A 17,022-nucleotide genomic window follows, 5' to 3' on the forward strand; every position below is an offset into this window, starting at 1 on the left:
TCCGCTTGATAGTCTCAGTTCTCTCACGCTAAACCTTGTGGTGAAATTGGACAGCGCGCTCACCACATCTGCACAAAACAAGTGTCTGTGACGGGATGGTCAGGTCTGCATTTTATCCACGCTGCATCGGTTCGGAAACTATCACGTGATGAGAAAATGTTCCATCATCTCTTGAAGAGCAGCAGTATGTGAGGTGTTTTTAACTCCCACGCTGTGTTCTTGCATCTAACATCAAAGTAAAACCATTAATGCATCGAAGGTGTGGTTTCATTCGCTTTGTCAAACACTCCATCACAGCCCGCTCAATGCCACATTACCTCCATGTTTCTTCTCAATAACGTGTGTCCTGCTAATTTACAGTGAATCGATCGAGTTTGCTGAAATGGGAGTTTTGATTGTTCTGTGGTATATCTCTGTCATCGGCATTTACACAGGTACATATATACTTACACAGGTTAAATAAATATTAAGAGGCATTGGAATTGTGCACACATTATTTCTTTCAATGTATATGTCGCTGCTTCAAAAAAAACTTTTATCCTTATATTTATTAATACATTTCTCCCTCAACAATAGGCTGACCAATCATTGTCTGCTCATGTGCTTATTTCTGACAGTGGCTGATGGGAGCTTTCTCCAGATGTTCCAGTTCCCCGCCCGTATAACTTCATTGAAAGGTGAAAATGTCTCCATGAATTGCACTTACACACTTTTCGATCCCAAAGCACGGCTGGATGTTTCCTGGTGGAGACGAAACCAGGACGGGACATATAAACCCTCAGCAGAAGACAACAGGACGGTGGTGATACCTTTAGAGCAAACAGCTGCCGAGCTCCACCTGCTGAATGTGGATTTTCAGGACGCCGGAGTCTATTATTGCAGCGTGATAGACTGGAAACAGAAAGTTTCCTCTGGGAATGGGACTGAGCTTATTGTGTACGGTGAGTGATACTGACTGCGGAAAGCGCAAGGGGAGGATTCTGCAGATGTATAAAAAGCCGAAAGAATTGCAGTTGGTGGAAGTCAGGAACAAAAACAGAAATTGCTGGAATACCTCAGCAGGTTTGGCAGACTCGGTCGAGAGAAATCAGAGCTAACGCTTCGGGACAAGTTCTCTTTATAGTTTTCATTGAAGTATATTTTTAGTGACCTTAGTCAACGTTCTGGCATTGAATCACCATTCTTTGATAATCCGATATCTCTTTGAATCTTTCGCAGAGGGAAATATTCTTGAATCGCTGCTGTGTGTGGTTAATGCGGTAAAATCGTGCTCTAATGGATAAATTCAAAAATATTTCATCAGTGATAATGAATTTTTTAAAAAATTTAAGTGAGGATTCCCAACGCTTTGAGTATCGACAATTCTTCTTCGCTTTGTTCAGATGGTCAACTTCTTAACAAAAGACTCTGCTCCCGTTCCAGATTCTCCAGTATGTGCCATCAATTACTCATCTTTAACCCGTCGGGCCCGTTCAGAACATTATATATTTCAATCAAATCAACTCTGATCGCCCCAAACTCCAACTAATATAGACGCAAAATTCTTATCCCCTCAGTACAGGACAATTCCCAGTCACGGAGAGAAATATCTCTGCTCTTCCTCCAATTCAAATACAAACTTTCTAAAGTATTGAGAGACCAAATTAAGTTGAGTATTTTATAAATGATCTGCCCAAAGCACTGTGGAATTGTACAAATGCTTATTTATTCCTTTGTAGTTGCTGTCCCCTTGCACTCTTCCTTCTTACTTTCCTGCTCCACCTGTATTCGGACTTTCCCTGCTCCTTGTAGGAGAGCACACAAATACCTCTGAACACCTGAACTTCAGATTATTGCACATTTAAAAAATATTCCATTTAACTATTTGTACACCAAAGTGTTTTACATCATATTTTATAATTAATCTCCAAACTTCTTACACATTTACCTAATTTGGCTATGTATCTTATTCACAACTTTATTGTATGATGGTATTTGTTTGTTTACTTGTTGGAGGTGGTCATCTATGGGTATGCCAACATTTGTTGCCCATTTTTCTTTTGACTTAACTGAATTATTTAGTTAATGGACCACCTCATTGTTGACACGACTGGCTTAAATTTTGGCCAGATTATGGCAGTGTAGCAGAATTCATCCTGAAGGAAAGCATTTGAATCAGATTAGCTTTTACAACAGTCAGTGATAGTTGAAATTATTGCCATAACTGACACTGGATTGATTAAACACTCAAATACTAATAATTAAAGAATTCAATTTAAGTTAGTTATAGAAGTTAATGATGGTTCCTCAGATTTCCAATGTTGCTCAGATTTGGATCCATGTTCATGGGGCATTAGTTTGGCATCTTGGATTACTAAGAAAGACAGGTAATAGTGTGAGGTATTCCTGAGGGAGGGGGGTTCATTAGCACACATTGAGATTGATTCATGACAACAAATCAGAATAAATTGATAACTTTTTAGACGGTTGAATTGCAACTAGAGTATCGGATTAGTGCTCATACATCAAATACTTACATTCTCTCCAGTCATGTATTATTGTGGATTATATGAGGGGAAAGGTTTCAGATTCTGAGGACATTCTGAGCAGTTTTGAGGGAGGTTGAACCAATATAGACTGCATTGATTTACCTGGGCAGAATCAGAATTGATGACCTGAGAGGAGTATTAGTTGGTGGGGTTGAGCAGCATTAAAACTAAAATGTCAGGGTCTTAGGAACTGTTCAGAGAGATAGAAAAGACCAAAATAAGGGAGAAAAAAACAGACAAAATGGAAACTAAGAAAAGTGAAAACCAGAGAATTCAAGGACAAGAATCAATCAGGGCCACATTGCAAAATATTGTGAGGAGACCAAATTCTTAAAAAGTCAAACCTTAAGACCTTGTGTTCTAATGCACATGGCATTCACAATACAGTGGATTAATGAGTCATGCAAGTAGAAATTTAAAATACTTATAATATAGTTAAGATTACAGAGACTGACATTGCAGATGAGGAATAGGAATTGAATATCCAGGGTGTTAAGTTTTTAGGAAGGACAAACAGATAGCAAAACGAAGTTGGAGGCTGTGTTGGTGAAACAACGCCAATAACATAACATTGAGGCGGGATGCTAGCTTACATAAAGTGGAATCTGTAGAACTTAGAAACACCAAGGGGCAGAAAATGACTTTGCATATGTTCACAAGCCCCCAACTGATGGCATAATTCTAGGGAAGCTTTAAACAGGAAAATTAGAATCGCAAGAAATAAAAGTGCAGCTGTAATTAAGGGTGACATGCTCTGCGAGTTGTTTGGGCAAATCAAGTCAATGACACTACCCTCAAGGTAAAATTCATGGAGTGTGCATCCGATAGTTTTCTGGGTCAATACATTGAGGAACCAGTGGGAAAGCAGGCCGTCCTCAATTGGGTTATGAAAAAGGAATAGTTGATAATCTAGCTGTGCAAGATTCCTTGGGGAATAGTGGCCATAGGATAATAGAATTCTTCATTAAGTTAGAGAGTGACATTGTTGACTCTGGGAATCAACTCCTGAGCATAAATAAAGGAAAACATGAAGCATGAGATGGCTATGATGAATTAGGGAGTGATAGCTAATTAGGGAGTGACTGTGTAAAAACAATGATAAACCTTTAAAAAGAGGCATTGAGAGGTGTGTTTATCTTGGTTTCTTCTAGAGAGAGATGGGGGACAGGCACTGAGCAGACTTTGAGTAGTAAACATCTTATGAAATTTTAGTATTTCTTTTTAAAGCTGGAACATTTGAAACAGCCTGAATGGGTTTGGTCAAGCTCCCACCCAAAGAATGAGGGATTTGTCGTTTTTAGTTTTTAGCAGCTGTTGTCATTCATTAATGAAGAAATGGATGCCATTTTTCACTGTTTCGATTACAGACAAAAGCCAGGGTCCTGAAAACTAAAGCCTACAAATCCCTGGTTTTGTGGGTGGGAGCTTGACCAAACACATTCAGACTGTTTCTACTGATCCAGCCCTAAAAGATAAAGACATAAGGCTTCACGGGTTGTTTATTATCTTCTCATAGACTGCAGCACCTGTCACCCAGTCTCTCTAACTCTCTCTCTCTCTGCAAGAACAGAGGCCTTGTCACAGTAGTAACAGGCAACTGGCTTGTTAGAGGATGGACAAAGAAATTGCTGGAAAAACTCAGCAGGTCTGGCAGCATTCGTGGAGACAAAGCAGAATTAATGTTGCGTGTCCAGTGAATGTTCTGAAGAAGGGTCAGAAGAAGGGTTATTGGATCTGAAATGTTAACCTGCATTTTCTCCACAGGTGGTTCCAGATCTGCTGACATTTTCCAGAAATTTCTGTTTTTGTTCCTGTTTTCCAGCATCTCCATTCTTTGTTTCTTGATTACAGAGATAGATCTGGGTAGTACTGTTGCCAGATACCAGCTGTTAAAGAACAGTAGCTAATGAATAAAATAAGTTATCAGTGTTGATCTGCCAGTGCATTGTAGCACAGGAGATATAAGGCATTCCAGATAGGAGGAGGAGGGAATTATTTCACGGCTGCAACTGAACTGAAGTGGTATCAATGTCCTGGGCAGGAGGTTTGCTGGAGCTCTTTGGGAGGGTTTAAACTAGTTTGGTAAGGGGTTGCAAACAGTAATTATAGACCAGAGGATGAGGTAGTTGGTGAACAGGCAGGTAGAGCGTGCAGAGAGTGGGAAAGAAAGAACAGACAGTTGATAAGGCAAACTTGCAGTCAGTGTGATGGGTTGAAGTGTGTCCATTTGAACACAATAAGTGTCAGCAATAACGGTGATGAATTTAGAGCATAGATCAGTACTTGGATCTACGATGTTGTGGCCGTTACAAATACTTGGATATCACACGGGCAAGAATGGTTGTTGGATGTTCTGGGGATTGATGTTTCAAAAGGAATAGGGAGTGAGGTAATAAAAGGTGGGGAGTGACATTGCTCGTCAGGGATAGCATAACAGCTGCAGAAAGAGAAGTCATTGAGGGGGTTTGTCGACTGAGTCAGTATGGGTGGGGTTAGAAACAGGAAATGAGCAGTCACTTTATTGGGAGTTTTCTAGGCCCCACAAAAGCAACAGAGACATGGAGGAGCAGGTTGGGAGACAGATTTTGGAAAGGTGCAGAAGTAACAGGAGTGTTGTCATGGGTGACTTCAACTTCCGTAATATTGTTTGGAACTTCCTTAGTGCAAGTAGTTTGAATGGAGCAGACTTTGCCAGGTGTGTCCAAGAAGGATTCTTGATTCAGTATTTAGAATCGGCCAACGAGAGGGAAGGCAATATTGGATTTGGGGCTTGGCAATGAACCAGGTCATGTGTTAGGTCTCTTGGTGGGAGAGCATTTCGGTGATAGTCATCACAACTCCCTGACCTATACAATATTCATGGAGAGGGATAGGAGTAGACTGTATGTGAAAGTATTTAATTGCGGGAAATGGAATTACAATGCCATTAGTCAGGAACTGTTGAGCATAAATTGGGAGCAGATGTTCTCAGGGAAATGTACGACAGAAATGTGGAAATTGTTTAGGAAGTGCCTGCTGTGCATGCTGGATAGATTTGTCCCACTGCAGAAAGGAAGGGATGGTAGGTGAATGAACCGTGGATGAAAAAATGTTGTGGAACAAGCGGAAGAAGCAAGCTTACTTAAGGTTGAGGAAGAAATTATCAGACAGGGCTCTAGTGGGTTACATGGTAGCCAAGAAGGAACTGCAGAATGGACTTAGAAGAGTGAAAAGGGGACATGAGAAAACGTTGGTGGGTAGGACTAAGGAAAATCCCAAGGCATTTTATATTGATGTGAGGAATGAGAGGATGGCCAGAGTGTGGGTAGGGCCAATTGGGGATTTTGCACCTGGAGTCGAAGGAGATAGCAGAGGTCCTTAAAGAGTACATTTCTTGTGTATTCAATGGTGAGAGGGAACTTGTTGTTTGAGAGGACGTGTGAAACTGGCTGATATGTTCAAATAGGTTGATGTTAAGAAGGAGGATGTGCTGGAAATTTTGAAAAACATGAGGATAGACAAGTCCCTTGGGCCAGATGGGATATGTCCAAGAGTTATGCGGGAAGCAAATGATGACATTGCTGCACCTTTGGCAATGCTGTTTGTGTACTCACTATCCACTACAGTAGTACTAGATGATTGGAAGGTGACAAATGTTATTCTCTTGTTCTGGAAAGACAATAGGGCATTACAGAACAGTCAGTCTTACACTGGTGATGGGCAAATTATTGGAAAGGATTCTGAGAGACAAGATTCTTTCAAAAAGCTTGCTTTGTTGGAGATCATCAGTGTGGCTTTGTGAGTGGCAGTTTATGCCTCACAAGCCTTATTGAATTCATTGAGGGGTGTGAAAAAACACATGAATTAAGATGGAGCATGGTGCATGTGGATGCTAGCAAGGTGTTTGATAAGTTTCCTTTGGTAGACTCATTAAGAAATTAATGAGACATGGGATACATGGAATTTGGCTGTCTGGACACAGAATTGGCTAGCCCATAGAAGATAGAAAGTGGTAGTAAATGTAAAATATTCAGCCTGGAGCTTGGTGATCAGTGGTGTTCTGCAGAAATTTGAAATTTTTTTATTTAGAAAGAAAAAAAATGACTGTGGAGTTTGCATGTTCTCCCCGTGTCTGCGTGGGTTTCCTCCGGGTGCCCCGGTTTCCTCCCACAGTCCAAAGATGTGCAGGTCAGGTGAATTGGCCATGCTAAATTGCCCGTAGTGTGAGGTAAGGGGTAAATGTAAGGGTATGGGTGGGTTGCGCTTCGGCGGGCCGGTGTGGACTTGTTGGGCCGAAGGGCCTATTTCCACACTGTAATGCAATCTAATCTAAAAAGATTTGGTCTGGGACTTCTGCTATTTGTGATTTTTAGAAATAACTCTGATTCAAGTTAGTACGTTTGCTGATGTGGGAAGGTTGGTGGAGTTGTGGATAGTGTGGAGTGCTGTTCTAGGTCGTAACAGAACATTGACAGGATGCAGAGCTGAGCTGATAAGTAAAAGATGGAGTGCAACCTGGAAAAGTGTGAACTGATTCATTTTTGAAGGTTGACTTTGAATGCACAATCCAGGGTTAAAGGCAGGATTCTTGGCAGTGTAGAGGAAAAGAGAGATCTTGGGGTCCACGTCCATAGATCTCTCAAAGTTGTCATGCAAGTTGACAGGGTTGTTAAGAAGGCGTATGGTGTATTGGATTTCATTAACAAGGAGATTGAGTTTAAGAGCAGCAAAGTTATGTGCAGCTCTATAAAGCTCTGGTTAGGACAGACTTAGAATAGTGTGTTCAGTTCTGGTCACCTCATTATAGGAAGGATGTGGAAGTTTTAGAGAGGGTGCAAAGGAGATTTACCAGGATACTGCCTCTTATAATAAAACATTGAGAGAGCTAGGGTTTTTCTTATTGGAGCGAATAAGGATGGTGTGGGGGGGGGGTGACCTGATTGAGGTGTACAAGATTATTGGAGGCATAGATGGATAGTCAGACCTTTGTTTCCCCAGGGCAGAAATGGCTATCATGAGGTGGCATAATTTTAAGGCAATTGCAGCAATGTTTGCGGGAGATGTCAGAGGTCGATTCTTTACACAGAGAGTAGTGGGTACATGGAATGCACTGCCAGCGGTTGTAGTAGAATCAGATACATTAGGGGCATTTTAGCGACTCTTGGATAGGCACATGGATGATAGTAAAATGTAAGGTCTGTAGGTTAGTTTGGTGTTAGAGTAGGATAAAAGGTCAGCACAACATCGAGGGTCGAAGGGACTGTACTGTGCTGTACGATTCTCTGTTCGATGGTCTTTTTAGGTTAGGGCTGTGAAGACAAACTTGTACTATTGATTTGTTTGATGCATTCTGCAGACAACTATCTAGAAGGAACAAAATCAGTACAAATTTAAAGCATACGTTTTAACAAACTGTAAGAATTATGTGTTAGTTGTTTTGAAGCACTTCAATATCTGAGCATGGACTCGTATATCAACAAAGCTAACTGCAAGAGTTCATAGACGGTTTCAATATCAGCGTACATTCAATCTAATAAGGAAAGAATCACTGCTGGATGTAGTGCTGAGAAATAATTTGGTTCAGAGGGAAAAAAGGTCCATAGGGAGATAATTAGGACAAATATCTGCAGTATTTTCAGGTTCACACTGGCTTTGGGAGCATAGAAAATAAATAAAGTAAACCGATTCTTTAAAATTCATTTGCGGGATTTGGGTGTCGCTGGCTGGCCAGCATTTATCTGTCACAATTCTAAGAATTTAATTTTAACGATAACCTGTATCATTAGAAAACAAGCATAAAAATATTCATGAGTATGTTTCCTGGTTGTGGACATTCTGCTGGTTGTTTGATTGGCAATGCTCTGCATTTATCCATGATGAGGACAATAGTTAGACATGAGTTAAAAGGAATATCCAACAACATCAGTAGTCTCCACAATTTCATTAGAAAGAAAAGAAGATGGTTGATGGAGCTAACAAATCAGAGGAACATGATGATAAAGATCTGGCAAAGAAGCAACGGTGAGAAAGAACTTTATAATTAGCGACTGTAAGAATATGGAAGTTACAAACAGATTCAATTTAGTTTTACGTGGTACGATTGGACCTTTTCTGCAGTTAGCAACTTCCACAAACTGTGAGGTAAAAGGAAGGAAATTAATTTGTAGAATTGAAGTCGCATTAAGTCACGCTGAAACTACAAACCATGTGTTTTTCTTTGGTTTTGTAACTATTCTATGAGTCAAGGTTAGACAAGAACTTCTGTAACAGTGCAATTCATTTTATGTTTTGTTTACCTGTGTAATTTTATTTTATTCAAGATATCTGAACTGAGAAAAATATGGGAACTTAATTCTATAGAACATGAAAATGCTTCAAACGATGTACATTATTTCAGAAGTAAACCCTTCAGTTGCGTATTCCCTTCCTGAGTTATCTTTCAACAACAGGCTGGAATCAGGAAAATTCATTTTACATTTTTGTGCAGCTACAATTCACTCTGTGAAACCATTTTTCAGAGTGCAATGCCTCCTTATTGCATTATTGAAATGGGTAATGTGTATTAAGCAGGTTTGACTGATCCTTCATAATTGCTGTAGTAGAATGCTGGTAATCCTATGGCAGCATGTTCACCTCAGAGACTACAGTGATTTCTGGAATGCAGTGTAACCATAATTGCTCAAGAGAAACTAGGAATGGAGTATAAATGTTCCCCTTGCCAGTGATACGAACATCCGATCAAGGGAGAAAAGCAACCAAAGGTTTTAATAATGATAAGATGTCTGAAGTGTATTAAAAGCATTTGCATTGCTGGATTTCAATTGAATGGGTCATAAATTAGTCTGAGTGCTAACATTAGGATCCATCCTCAGTCTGTATTGAGGGAAAGCATGTGTGTTATGAATTGTTAAATGAAACCTGACATAACAATAAATAACCACTATACCCCAGATATTACAATGTAAACCTTGGCTGAAAATGTGTTGCTGGAAAAGCGCAGCAGGTCAGGCAGCATCCAGGAACAGGAGAATCGACGTTGTAAACCTTGTTTTTTTTTACTCAACTTGTTACAATACACTCAGTGGACATCTAACCTTAGGTCAGATTTGAACCCAGACATTTCTTCCAAAAGTAGGAATGTTCGGTCTGTGTCTTAAGCACTAATTGTGAAACTTTAAAATTGACATTCTTTGCGTTTTTAAATATGACCTATAAGAAACAATTTTAACAAGTTTCCTTTCATTAAATCCCAGTGCCGCCAGCTCCTGTGAAGATTACTCAGCAGTCCCATTTCACACTACTCTGTACAACAGTTGGATTCTTTCCGAAGGAGTTTAACATCACGTGGTATGAAAATAAAATGGAAATTATGTTTGGGATTAACACAACTATACAACAGAACAAGGAAGGATTATATCAAGTTTCCAGTTATCTCAGCCCTGTGCAGAATGCATTGATGTATACCTGTGAGGTTTCCCATGTTTCTCTCAAAGTCCCAGCCATTGACAGCTATACAGTTCTTGATCAGGGTAAGATTCTTAGGTTGACAATAACCATTTGAACGGTACATTTGTTAGACATAGAGGACTGTCCTGTTTTACAAGCCTGTCATACATCAATCTGAATGAACTGAGTTTGACAGATGTCATTCTGTTCATTGCAATGCCAAAAACACTTCAGGAGATGTGGGACAATGTGGTATTTTTGAGAATCATATGAATGTTGTTATTGGACATATAATCTACTGTGAATGGAGAATATTTCATTCTGATATGAACAGGGTTGTTCCTGAGTCCCATGATGATTTTAGAGTTTTGATAGAAATTTTAATGATTGGAAATTCAGCACAGATCTTGGGGTTACAAAATGTAAGTGAAGGGCTAATACATGTGCATCAAGTAAAGCACTTTGAACCCAGAAAACTGAGTGCTATTTTGCTGGAAATTCTAAACTGTCATACATACTCTGGTGATGTTGTAGGCAAAGGTAGAGCTTTAATAAGTAACATAGAGATAAATTAATCAAGAAGTGTTCGACTTCTCTAAACCTTATTCTTCAATCTTGTGAAACTTTAAAATTGCTATAAGGGGAGAAGAAGCGCTTGTGAAATAATTTTCAGAAGAGAGGCAATATCTTAAAACCTCATGTAAAAAAGCAAAATTGTTGTAATGATGTGTTCCATGCCAAAGCAGAGGCATTGGGAGGTGATGTTAAATATTGAATGAGCTAGACCATGTACATCTGGAGAGGCTGATTGAATTGCATATATTTTGGAGGAGTAGGGCGCTTGAATACATTTCAGGAAACCACAGGCCCACTTCGACTGTTAGACTATTTGTTTTCTGCCATAATTTAATGTGGTCGGGAGTAACCTGAAGTCATCTTTGCTCAGTCCACATTTGCAGCAAGAGTTTAATGGAAAGTTGAAAACTTCCTGAAATCGATAAGATCATATGGCACAGAACACAGTTTAATGTCTTTGTGCCAAATTTGACAGAGCTGTCCAACTATACCAACTAACCCACTTTGCTTCCTTTCCTATGCAAATGTTATACCTCAATTTTATTTTTAAAATCTCATTCAATGTTATAATTTTAATGCTATCTGGTTCACTCATGCTCATTAGCAATGCATCTAGGTCACATGAGACTCTCCTACAGCTTTTGTACTTACCACATCAAAACCATCGAGACATAAAAACTTCTGTTACGTTCTATTCGTAGCTTTGCATACATTGAGAAGAACACTGGTAGATGCCCCATCTAGCTTAAACCCCACCACTCTGGCACACTTCTATAAATCTCTTTTCCATACCCTTAATGCCTTGACATTCAACCTCCTATGGAATGATTAAGTATACATTAATCTCACAGCTGCGATAGGGTTAGCTTCTAGCACCCAGTTAAGAATCTACAAATTCCTTCATTCTACCTCTTCACAAACCTTCTGGCAAGGGGCACAACTTTATATTACTCCACATCTGATCCCATTCAACATGATTCTAGCCTAACTAAAAATTTCTTTGAAATCTGTTACTTGTATATAGGATTGTTACAAGCATTGTATTTTCTAGCTGCAAGTGGGGGATGGTTAACTTCACTTTTGGAAGTTACAACCTCTATAACTAGGTTACCAAACTCATCAAAGCGTATTATATGCTTTTAACATCCACTGCTGGTTAATACCACTATGTACATTGTCACAGAATTAAAATTGAAATCACCAATCATGATGCTGATTCTGAAATCATTTTGGGAGTTGTTGATCCATTTTACCACTCTCCTTTTAATCACAGGGGCTTCTGTTCATGATATTTCTGAACAAGTGATATCACGTCAAAGACTTTTTGAATCTGCATATTTAGATAAATAAGTACCTTCATCAAGCCCCTCACATAAGTTATTAAAGAGTTCAATTAAATTAATAAAATCTGAGCTGCTGTTAATAAACAGTGCTTAGTTTCATTCATCAGCATTTTTTCCTACCTTCTGAAGTACCCCATGTGTTAACTTGTTTAACGATTTTTGTTCTGAAATAGACTGACTGGCCTGTAGTCACTGGACTGAAACCTATCATCTCGCATATTATTTGGCTGTGATCCAAAAAAATAATGCTGTGATGAGGAACAGGATTGAAATCCAGGTCATCCACACAGTGGTATCAGGTCCTGTGAGATATATTTGATGCCACTCACTGGAATACTTTTCTCACAGCCTGCGATTAAACGCTATGCAATTTAATTTCCACAATGAGCAAACATTCTTTCCAATCAGTTTACTTTTCTGCACAGATGTACAAGTGATGGGGAACAAATAGAGTAAGCTGACAATGATACATGTCTTGAACAAAAAGAAAAAGACAGGGGAGTTAATGCCTTTGTCGCTATCTGAAAGGATTCCGGTCTCACCATGATAGTTTTCAGAATTTAATTTTCAGAATTTCTGAATCCTCTTCAGAATTTAATGACCATGTACTTAAGACATATAAAATTGAATGTCTGTATTCATTAATGGTCACCATGAAACTACTACTGATTGTCATAAAATGAATATGCTTCTCTGGTCTGGCTTACATGCACTCAAGGCCATCAGCGTGTAGTTGACTCCTACCTGCTTCCAAGAGATACTAAGAATATGCAGCAAATGCTGTGTCTCAATTGACAGCATCAACACATGAGCAACTGAAATAAGAATAAACCGCATGTTTAAAATATGGCAAGTAATAGGATTAAAGATTTACTAACACAAATAGATCATATGAGTTTTCCTAATTCCTTATTGAACTTGAAATTTTTAAAGCCATCGCAATAATGTTACAAATTGGGAGGAAAGATGGAATTTCCTGAGTAAGTCACTGAGAGATGGTTGCTTTAGTATGTGTGCTACGTCTTAACTGAAATTAATTAATCACTGCAATTTCTGCTCTGTAAGATGCTAACATTTGACTTGTTCTCCCATTTTAGCTGACACTGGTACATTTCCAAAAGAACTGGTGGCTGGATGTGCTGTTGCAGGATTATTACTTTTAATGCTAGTAACTGTTGTGATACCTTGCAAATTAGATACAATTAAAGGTAAGACTTGACACAATGTATCTTCAGAATTGCATTTCGATATTCAGTCACAGCTCAATGCTGCGGTGTCAGGAAGATTAACCAGTCGCGTCTGCGGTGTAGGTTTTCATTCGCTACTGTGTTGGGAGCGTCGTCCCTCTGAAACCCAGTAATCTAATGATAGAAGGAGCTGAAATCTGATCTATTCCTCAGGCTAATTTCTCTGAACCTGAAAATAAAGATGAACCCAATTTCATTCTTATGATAATGCAAGGCAGTGATCTGAACCCAGTAAATTACAATCAGATAATTGTGACATAGAACATAAACTTATTCTCATTCAACAATAGAAGTGAATGCAACTTTGCACTTATGATGAGAATGATCATGTTGCTTGATTAGAGCATAACTTTTGATTGACATGAAGCCAAATTATGTTTGTGATGAAATTGATCATGATGAAAATGATGTTTTCTAACAGGCACTGGGATAACTCCAGTTAACTCCAGAGATAACAGCCAGTTTGAAGAACAGGTTTGTTTCATGATCACTTTTTTTTTGCCAAGTAGAAAGCTTTTACAGTGTACAACACACATACATCATTATCACCTGAACTGCTGCAAGATCACAGCACATCCCACTAAGTCTGTGGGTTCCCAATGTTGCCTTTGCCCTAAACACATGGCTAGTGATCACTCATTTCAACAATGATCCCCATACATACCTAACCCAGCAGCTTCTGCAAACAGTTGATGTTTACACTGTGTCACTGGATAGTTATTCAACTGTGTGAAGTGGCATTACCTCCACAATGTATAACAGCTATTCAGCAGGACAGGCGGAATCTATGCAGGGAAACAATTACAGCACCAGGTCTAAGATGTTTAATCATTTTGCAACAATTCTATTGTAGAGTACCTGTGCACTATGAGTGGTTGCTACCATTATTCAAATTCAGCCCCAATCATCTCTGTTATGATGAATTTTGCAAACTGAGCCCTTGGTTTATTGTTTAACGCCACAAGGCTAGTCTTAGACACATTAATTGTGAATGAATATACACAGATATGATTATTCTCCTTTGTCCCGTTTTGGCAAATGATTTGAAAATTACATTCATGACCATTTGTTCAGAAGCAGACGTTTCAGTTTTAGGTAATGAGTTTTGAAGTGTGGATAAATTGTGGCATCTGGGTAAGAATTTACTGAAGTGAAAGTGAGTCTGATGCAGCTTTGCTTTACTGCACTGAGACAGTAGCTTGCTCTTTTCTTTCAATATCAGATGAGGTAGCAAACAGAATGAGCATTGATAATTGAACCTTAAACTTGAAATGGAGCCAGCAAGTCAAGAGAAAGGATCACAGAACTTCACTATTAAATATAACCTCAATTCAGCGGAGGAGGTCATTTAGAAAAGAAAGTTATGAGAAGCAAATAAACAGGCTTTAAATGAATGTAAGAAAAGCTGACATGCTCAAGAAAATCAATGGTTTAGCAGTATCTATGGAGAGAGAATTAGAGTTAACTTTGAAGTTAAATATGAAACTTGCTGAGAAATGAAAAGGGTTGTAAAATGGTCACTTTTGCTGTTAAAAATCATGCAACATCAGGTAATAGTCCAACAAGTTTATTTGGAAGTCCCAGTTGGACTATAACCTGGTGTTGCGTGATTTTTGACTTTGTCCACCCCAGTCCGACACCGACACCTCCTCATCACTTTTGCTGTTGACAGATGGCAAAGACTCCAATGGAACAGGTAGCAATGGTGCTAAAAGCAAAAGGCCAAAGCTGTGTGAATGGTGGTAAAGGTGCAGAAGAGTTGTAACACCTCTAACCGAGATATGTGAAATGGAATGTAAAGTGAGCCTGCAGTATGAACAGCAGAGACAATAGAATACGAAAAGGTGATGGTGTAGTTATCACGGTTATAATCATAGTGGAGGAAGAGGTCACACCCTCATGGTATCTCTCAGGACACAAGAGAGTTGAAATGACCATAAATTTCCATTTGAAAAAGTGTGATGTGATAGTCTAAAGAAAGTCTGCTGATTCTTTATACATATGTGTGTGCTTATCTAATTTTTCCAAGGTTTGATGTTTGTCAACTTAAAGTAAACATTAATTATGTTAAAGTATACCAGAAACCACATGTTACAATGAGACAGCTTTGCCAGTTTATCAACTCCAAGTGTGGGAGATTGTGCAAAGGTGGTGAAGAAAGGCATTTCATTAAAGACTCTATTCTACTGCTGGTAAAGATGACTATGTTCCTTTAATGATAGGAATTTTATCTGAGTTGTAGCTTAACCTGGCAGTATGCTTGACTAAATTGCTAGGGGCTAAATGTGGTAGTGCCATTAACAATAACATTATAACCCCATGAGCAATGCTGTGTTATCCTTTGATCCTTTGATATCCTACCATACATTGTTAGCAATGTTTGATGCTACGTTATACTTTACAACTTAAGACTCAGATGGTGTTTCTATAATATTTGTCCTCAGAGAATACAAGAAGGAGAGGTGGGGCTTCTATCTTATGCTGCACTAAACTTCAGACAATACAAGAGAAGTAGAAAGAACAGACAAAAGGAAGACCAAACTTTGTATGCACAGGTACAACTGTAAAACATAACCGTGCCTTTTAACTAGGACCACTCCAACACAAGTGTCAATTCTCATTGATGTACATTGAATAGTTACAAGAAGTAATTTGAATAGGAGCTGCTCTTGATGTTTCCTTCTTGCTTTTACAGATTAAACAAGGGACTGATGCTAATCTGATTTACGTGTCTCTGGATATGACCGATTTACCAAAAACAGCAACAAGGAAAGAGACAGCAAAAATGAAGATAAACAAACCAAACATAGAATCCAGGATTGTATAACAAACTGTCCCATTTTCTCTGGGTCAAGCCATCTTCTTGAACAGATATTACATAGAACATAGAAAAGTACAGCACAGAACAGGCCCTTTGGCCCACGATATTGTGCCAAGGATTAATCCTAATGTAAAATAAAATAATTTAACCTACGCATCCCTCAATTCGCTGCTATCCATGTGCATGTCCAGCAATCACTTAAATGCCCCTATTATGTGTACCTGTTTGAATTCGGTTTATTATAAACCACATTGTCATTTATCAGAAAGGAGATAAAGAATCAACTATACAAAGGCAGCAATACATTCACTTCTGCGTTTCTGTACTCTTTAGAAAAGCAATGTCTGTAAAATAAAGGAATCTTTTTATTAATTACCATCAGTTAAGAGAGGTATCAAAGACAATGGATGTCCCTTTTGTAGCTAGTTAGTTGTTGATAATACTAGAGTACTAGATTATTTATCTAAATCTACGCCAGGAAATAGCAGCCTTGTATTGAGTCTTCCACACAGAAGAATCAGACAACTTGGCTCAACTGCTGTCTCCAAGCCTTTTCAGCTTCACCGAATTCACCGAATTTCCACCCAACCCTGATCAATCTGAATCCACCAATTTATCCTTTTTACATAGTTCTGGACTGTTGTTCGCATCTCACTCAGAAGTCAAAGTATCACTTCCACATCTTCCTTTAAATCATTTTCATCACAGTGGAACAATACTGTCCAGTCAACATTAGCTTGAAAACAAAATGTATATAGGAACACAACTATCCCATTAAAATGCTAATACCAAGAATACTCTACGCAATTGATTTTTCCAGAATGCATATAACTCAACTCTTTTAATTACAAAAATATATCCATCATTTTCTTGCCTGTTCTCAATGGTAACATTTTCAAAGAGCTGAGGAGAAAAATCCAAATATATACCAGATTTTGAGTGAAGTATATTTCTTTTGATCTCGGTCTGAATTTACTGACTATTTAGTCTGTGTGGTAAACTTAGATCCCACAGCGAATGACAATCTTTAATTATCATCGACTAGTTAAACAATTTAAACATATTATGATTCAATTAGACCA

The 17,022-nt window shown here is 38.7% G+C and overlaps 1 protein-coding gene across 1 annotated transcript; it reads left to right on the top strand.

The window, feature by feature from the left end:
* The first annotated feature begins 382 nt into the window (after positions 1 to 382).
* LOC122558647 (tyrosine-protein phosphatase non-receptor type substrate 1-like) lies at positions 383 to 16,726 on the top strand. The gene is made up of 7 exons (XM_087995585.1): positions 383 to 434; positions 618 to 941; positions 9,761 to 10,036; positions 12,970 to 13,080; positions 13,541 to 13,593; positions 15,564 to 15,674; positions 15,815 to 16,726. Exons 1-7 carry the CDS (start codon positions 383 to 385, stop codon positions 15,944 to 15,946), a joined length of 1,059 nt encoding a protein of 352 aa, XP_087851711.1. The 3' UTR covers positions 15,947 to 16,726.
* Positions 16,727 to 17,022: the final 296 nt, after the last annotated feature.

This window comes from Chiloscyllium plagiosum, unplaced genomic scaffold (assembly GCF_037043375.1).
Source record: "Chiloscyllium plagiosum isolate Xiang-an unplaced genomic scaffold, Cpla_swu_hap1 HiC_scaffold_17, whole genome shotgun sequence".
Lineage (NCBI taxonomy): Eukaryota > Metazoa > Chordata > Chondrichthyes > Orectolobiformes > Hemiscylliidae > Chiloscyllium > Chiloscyllium plagiosum.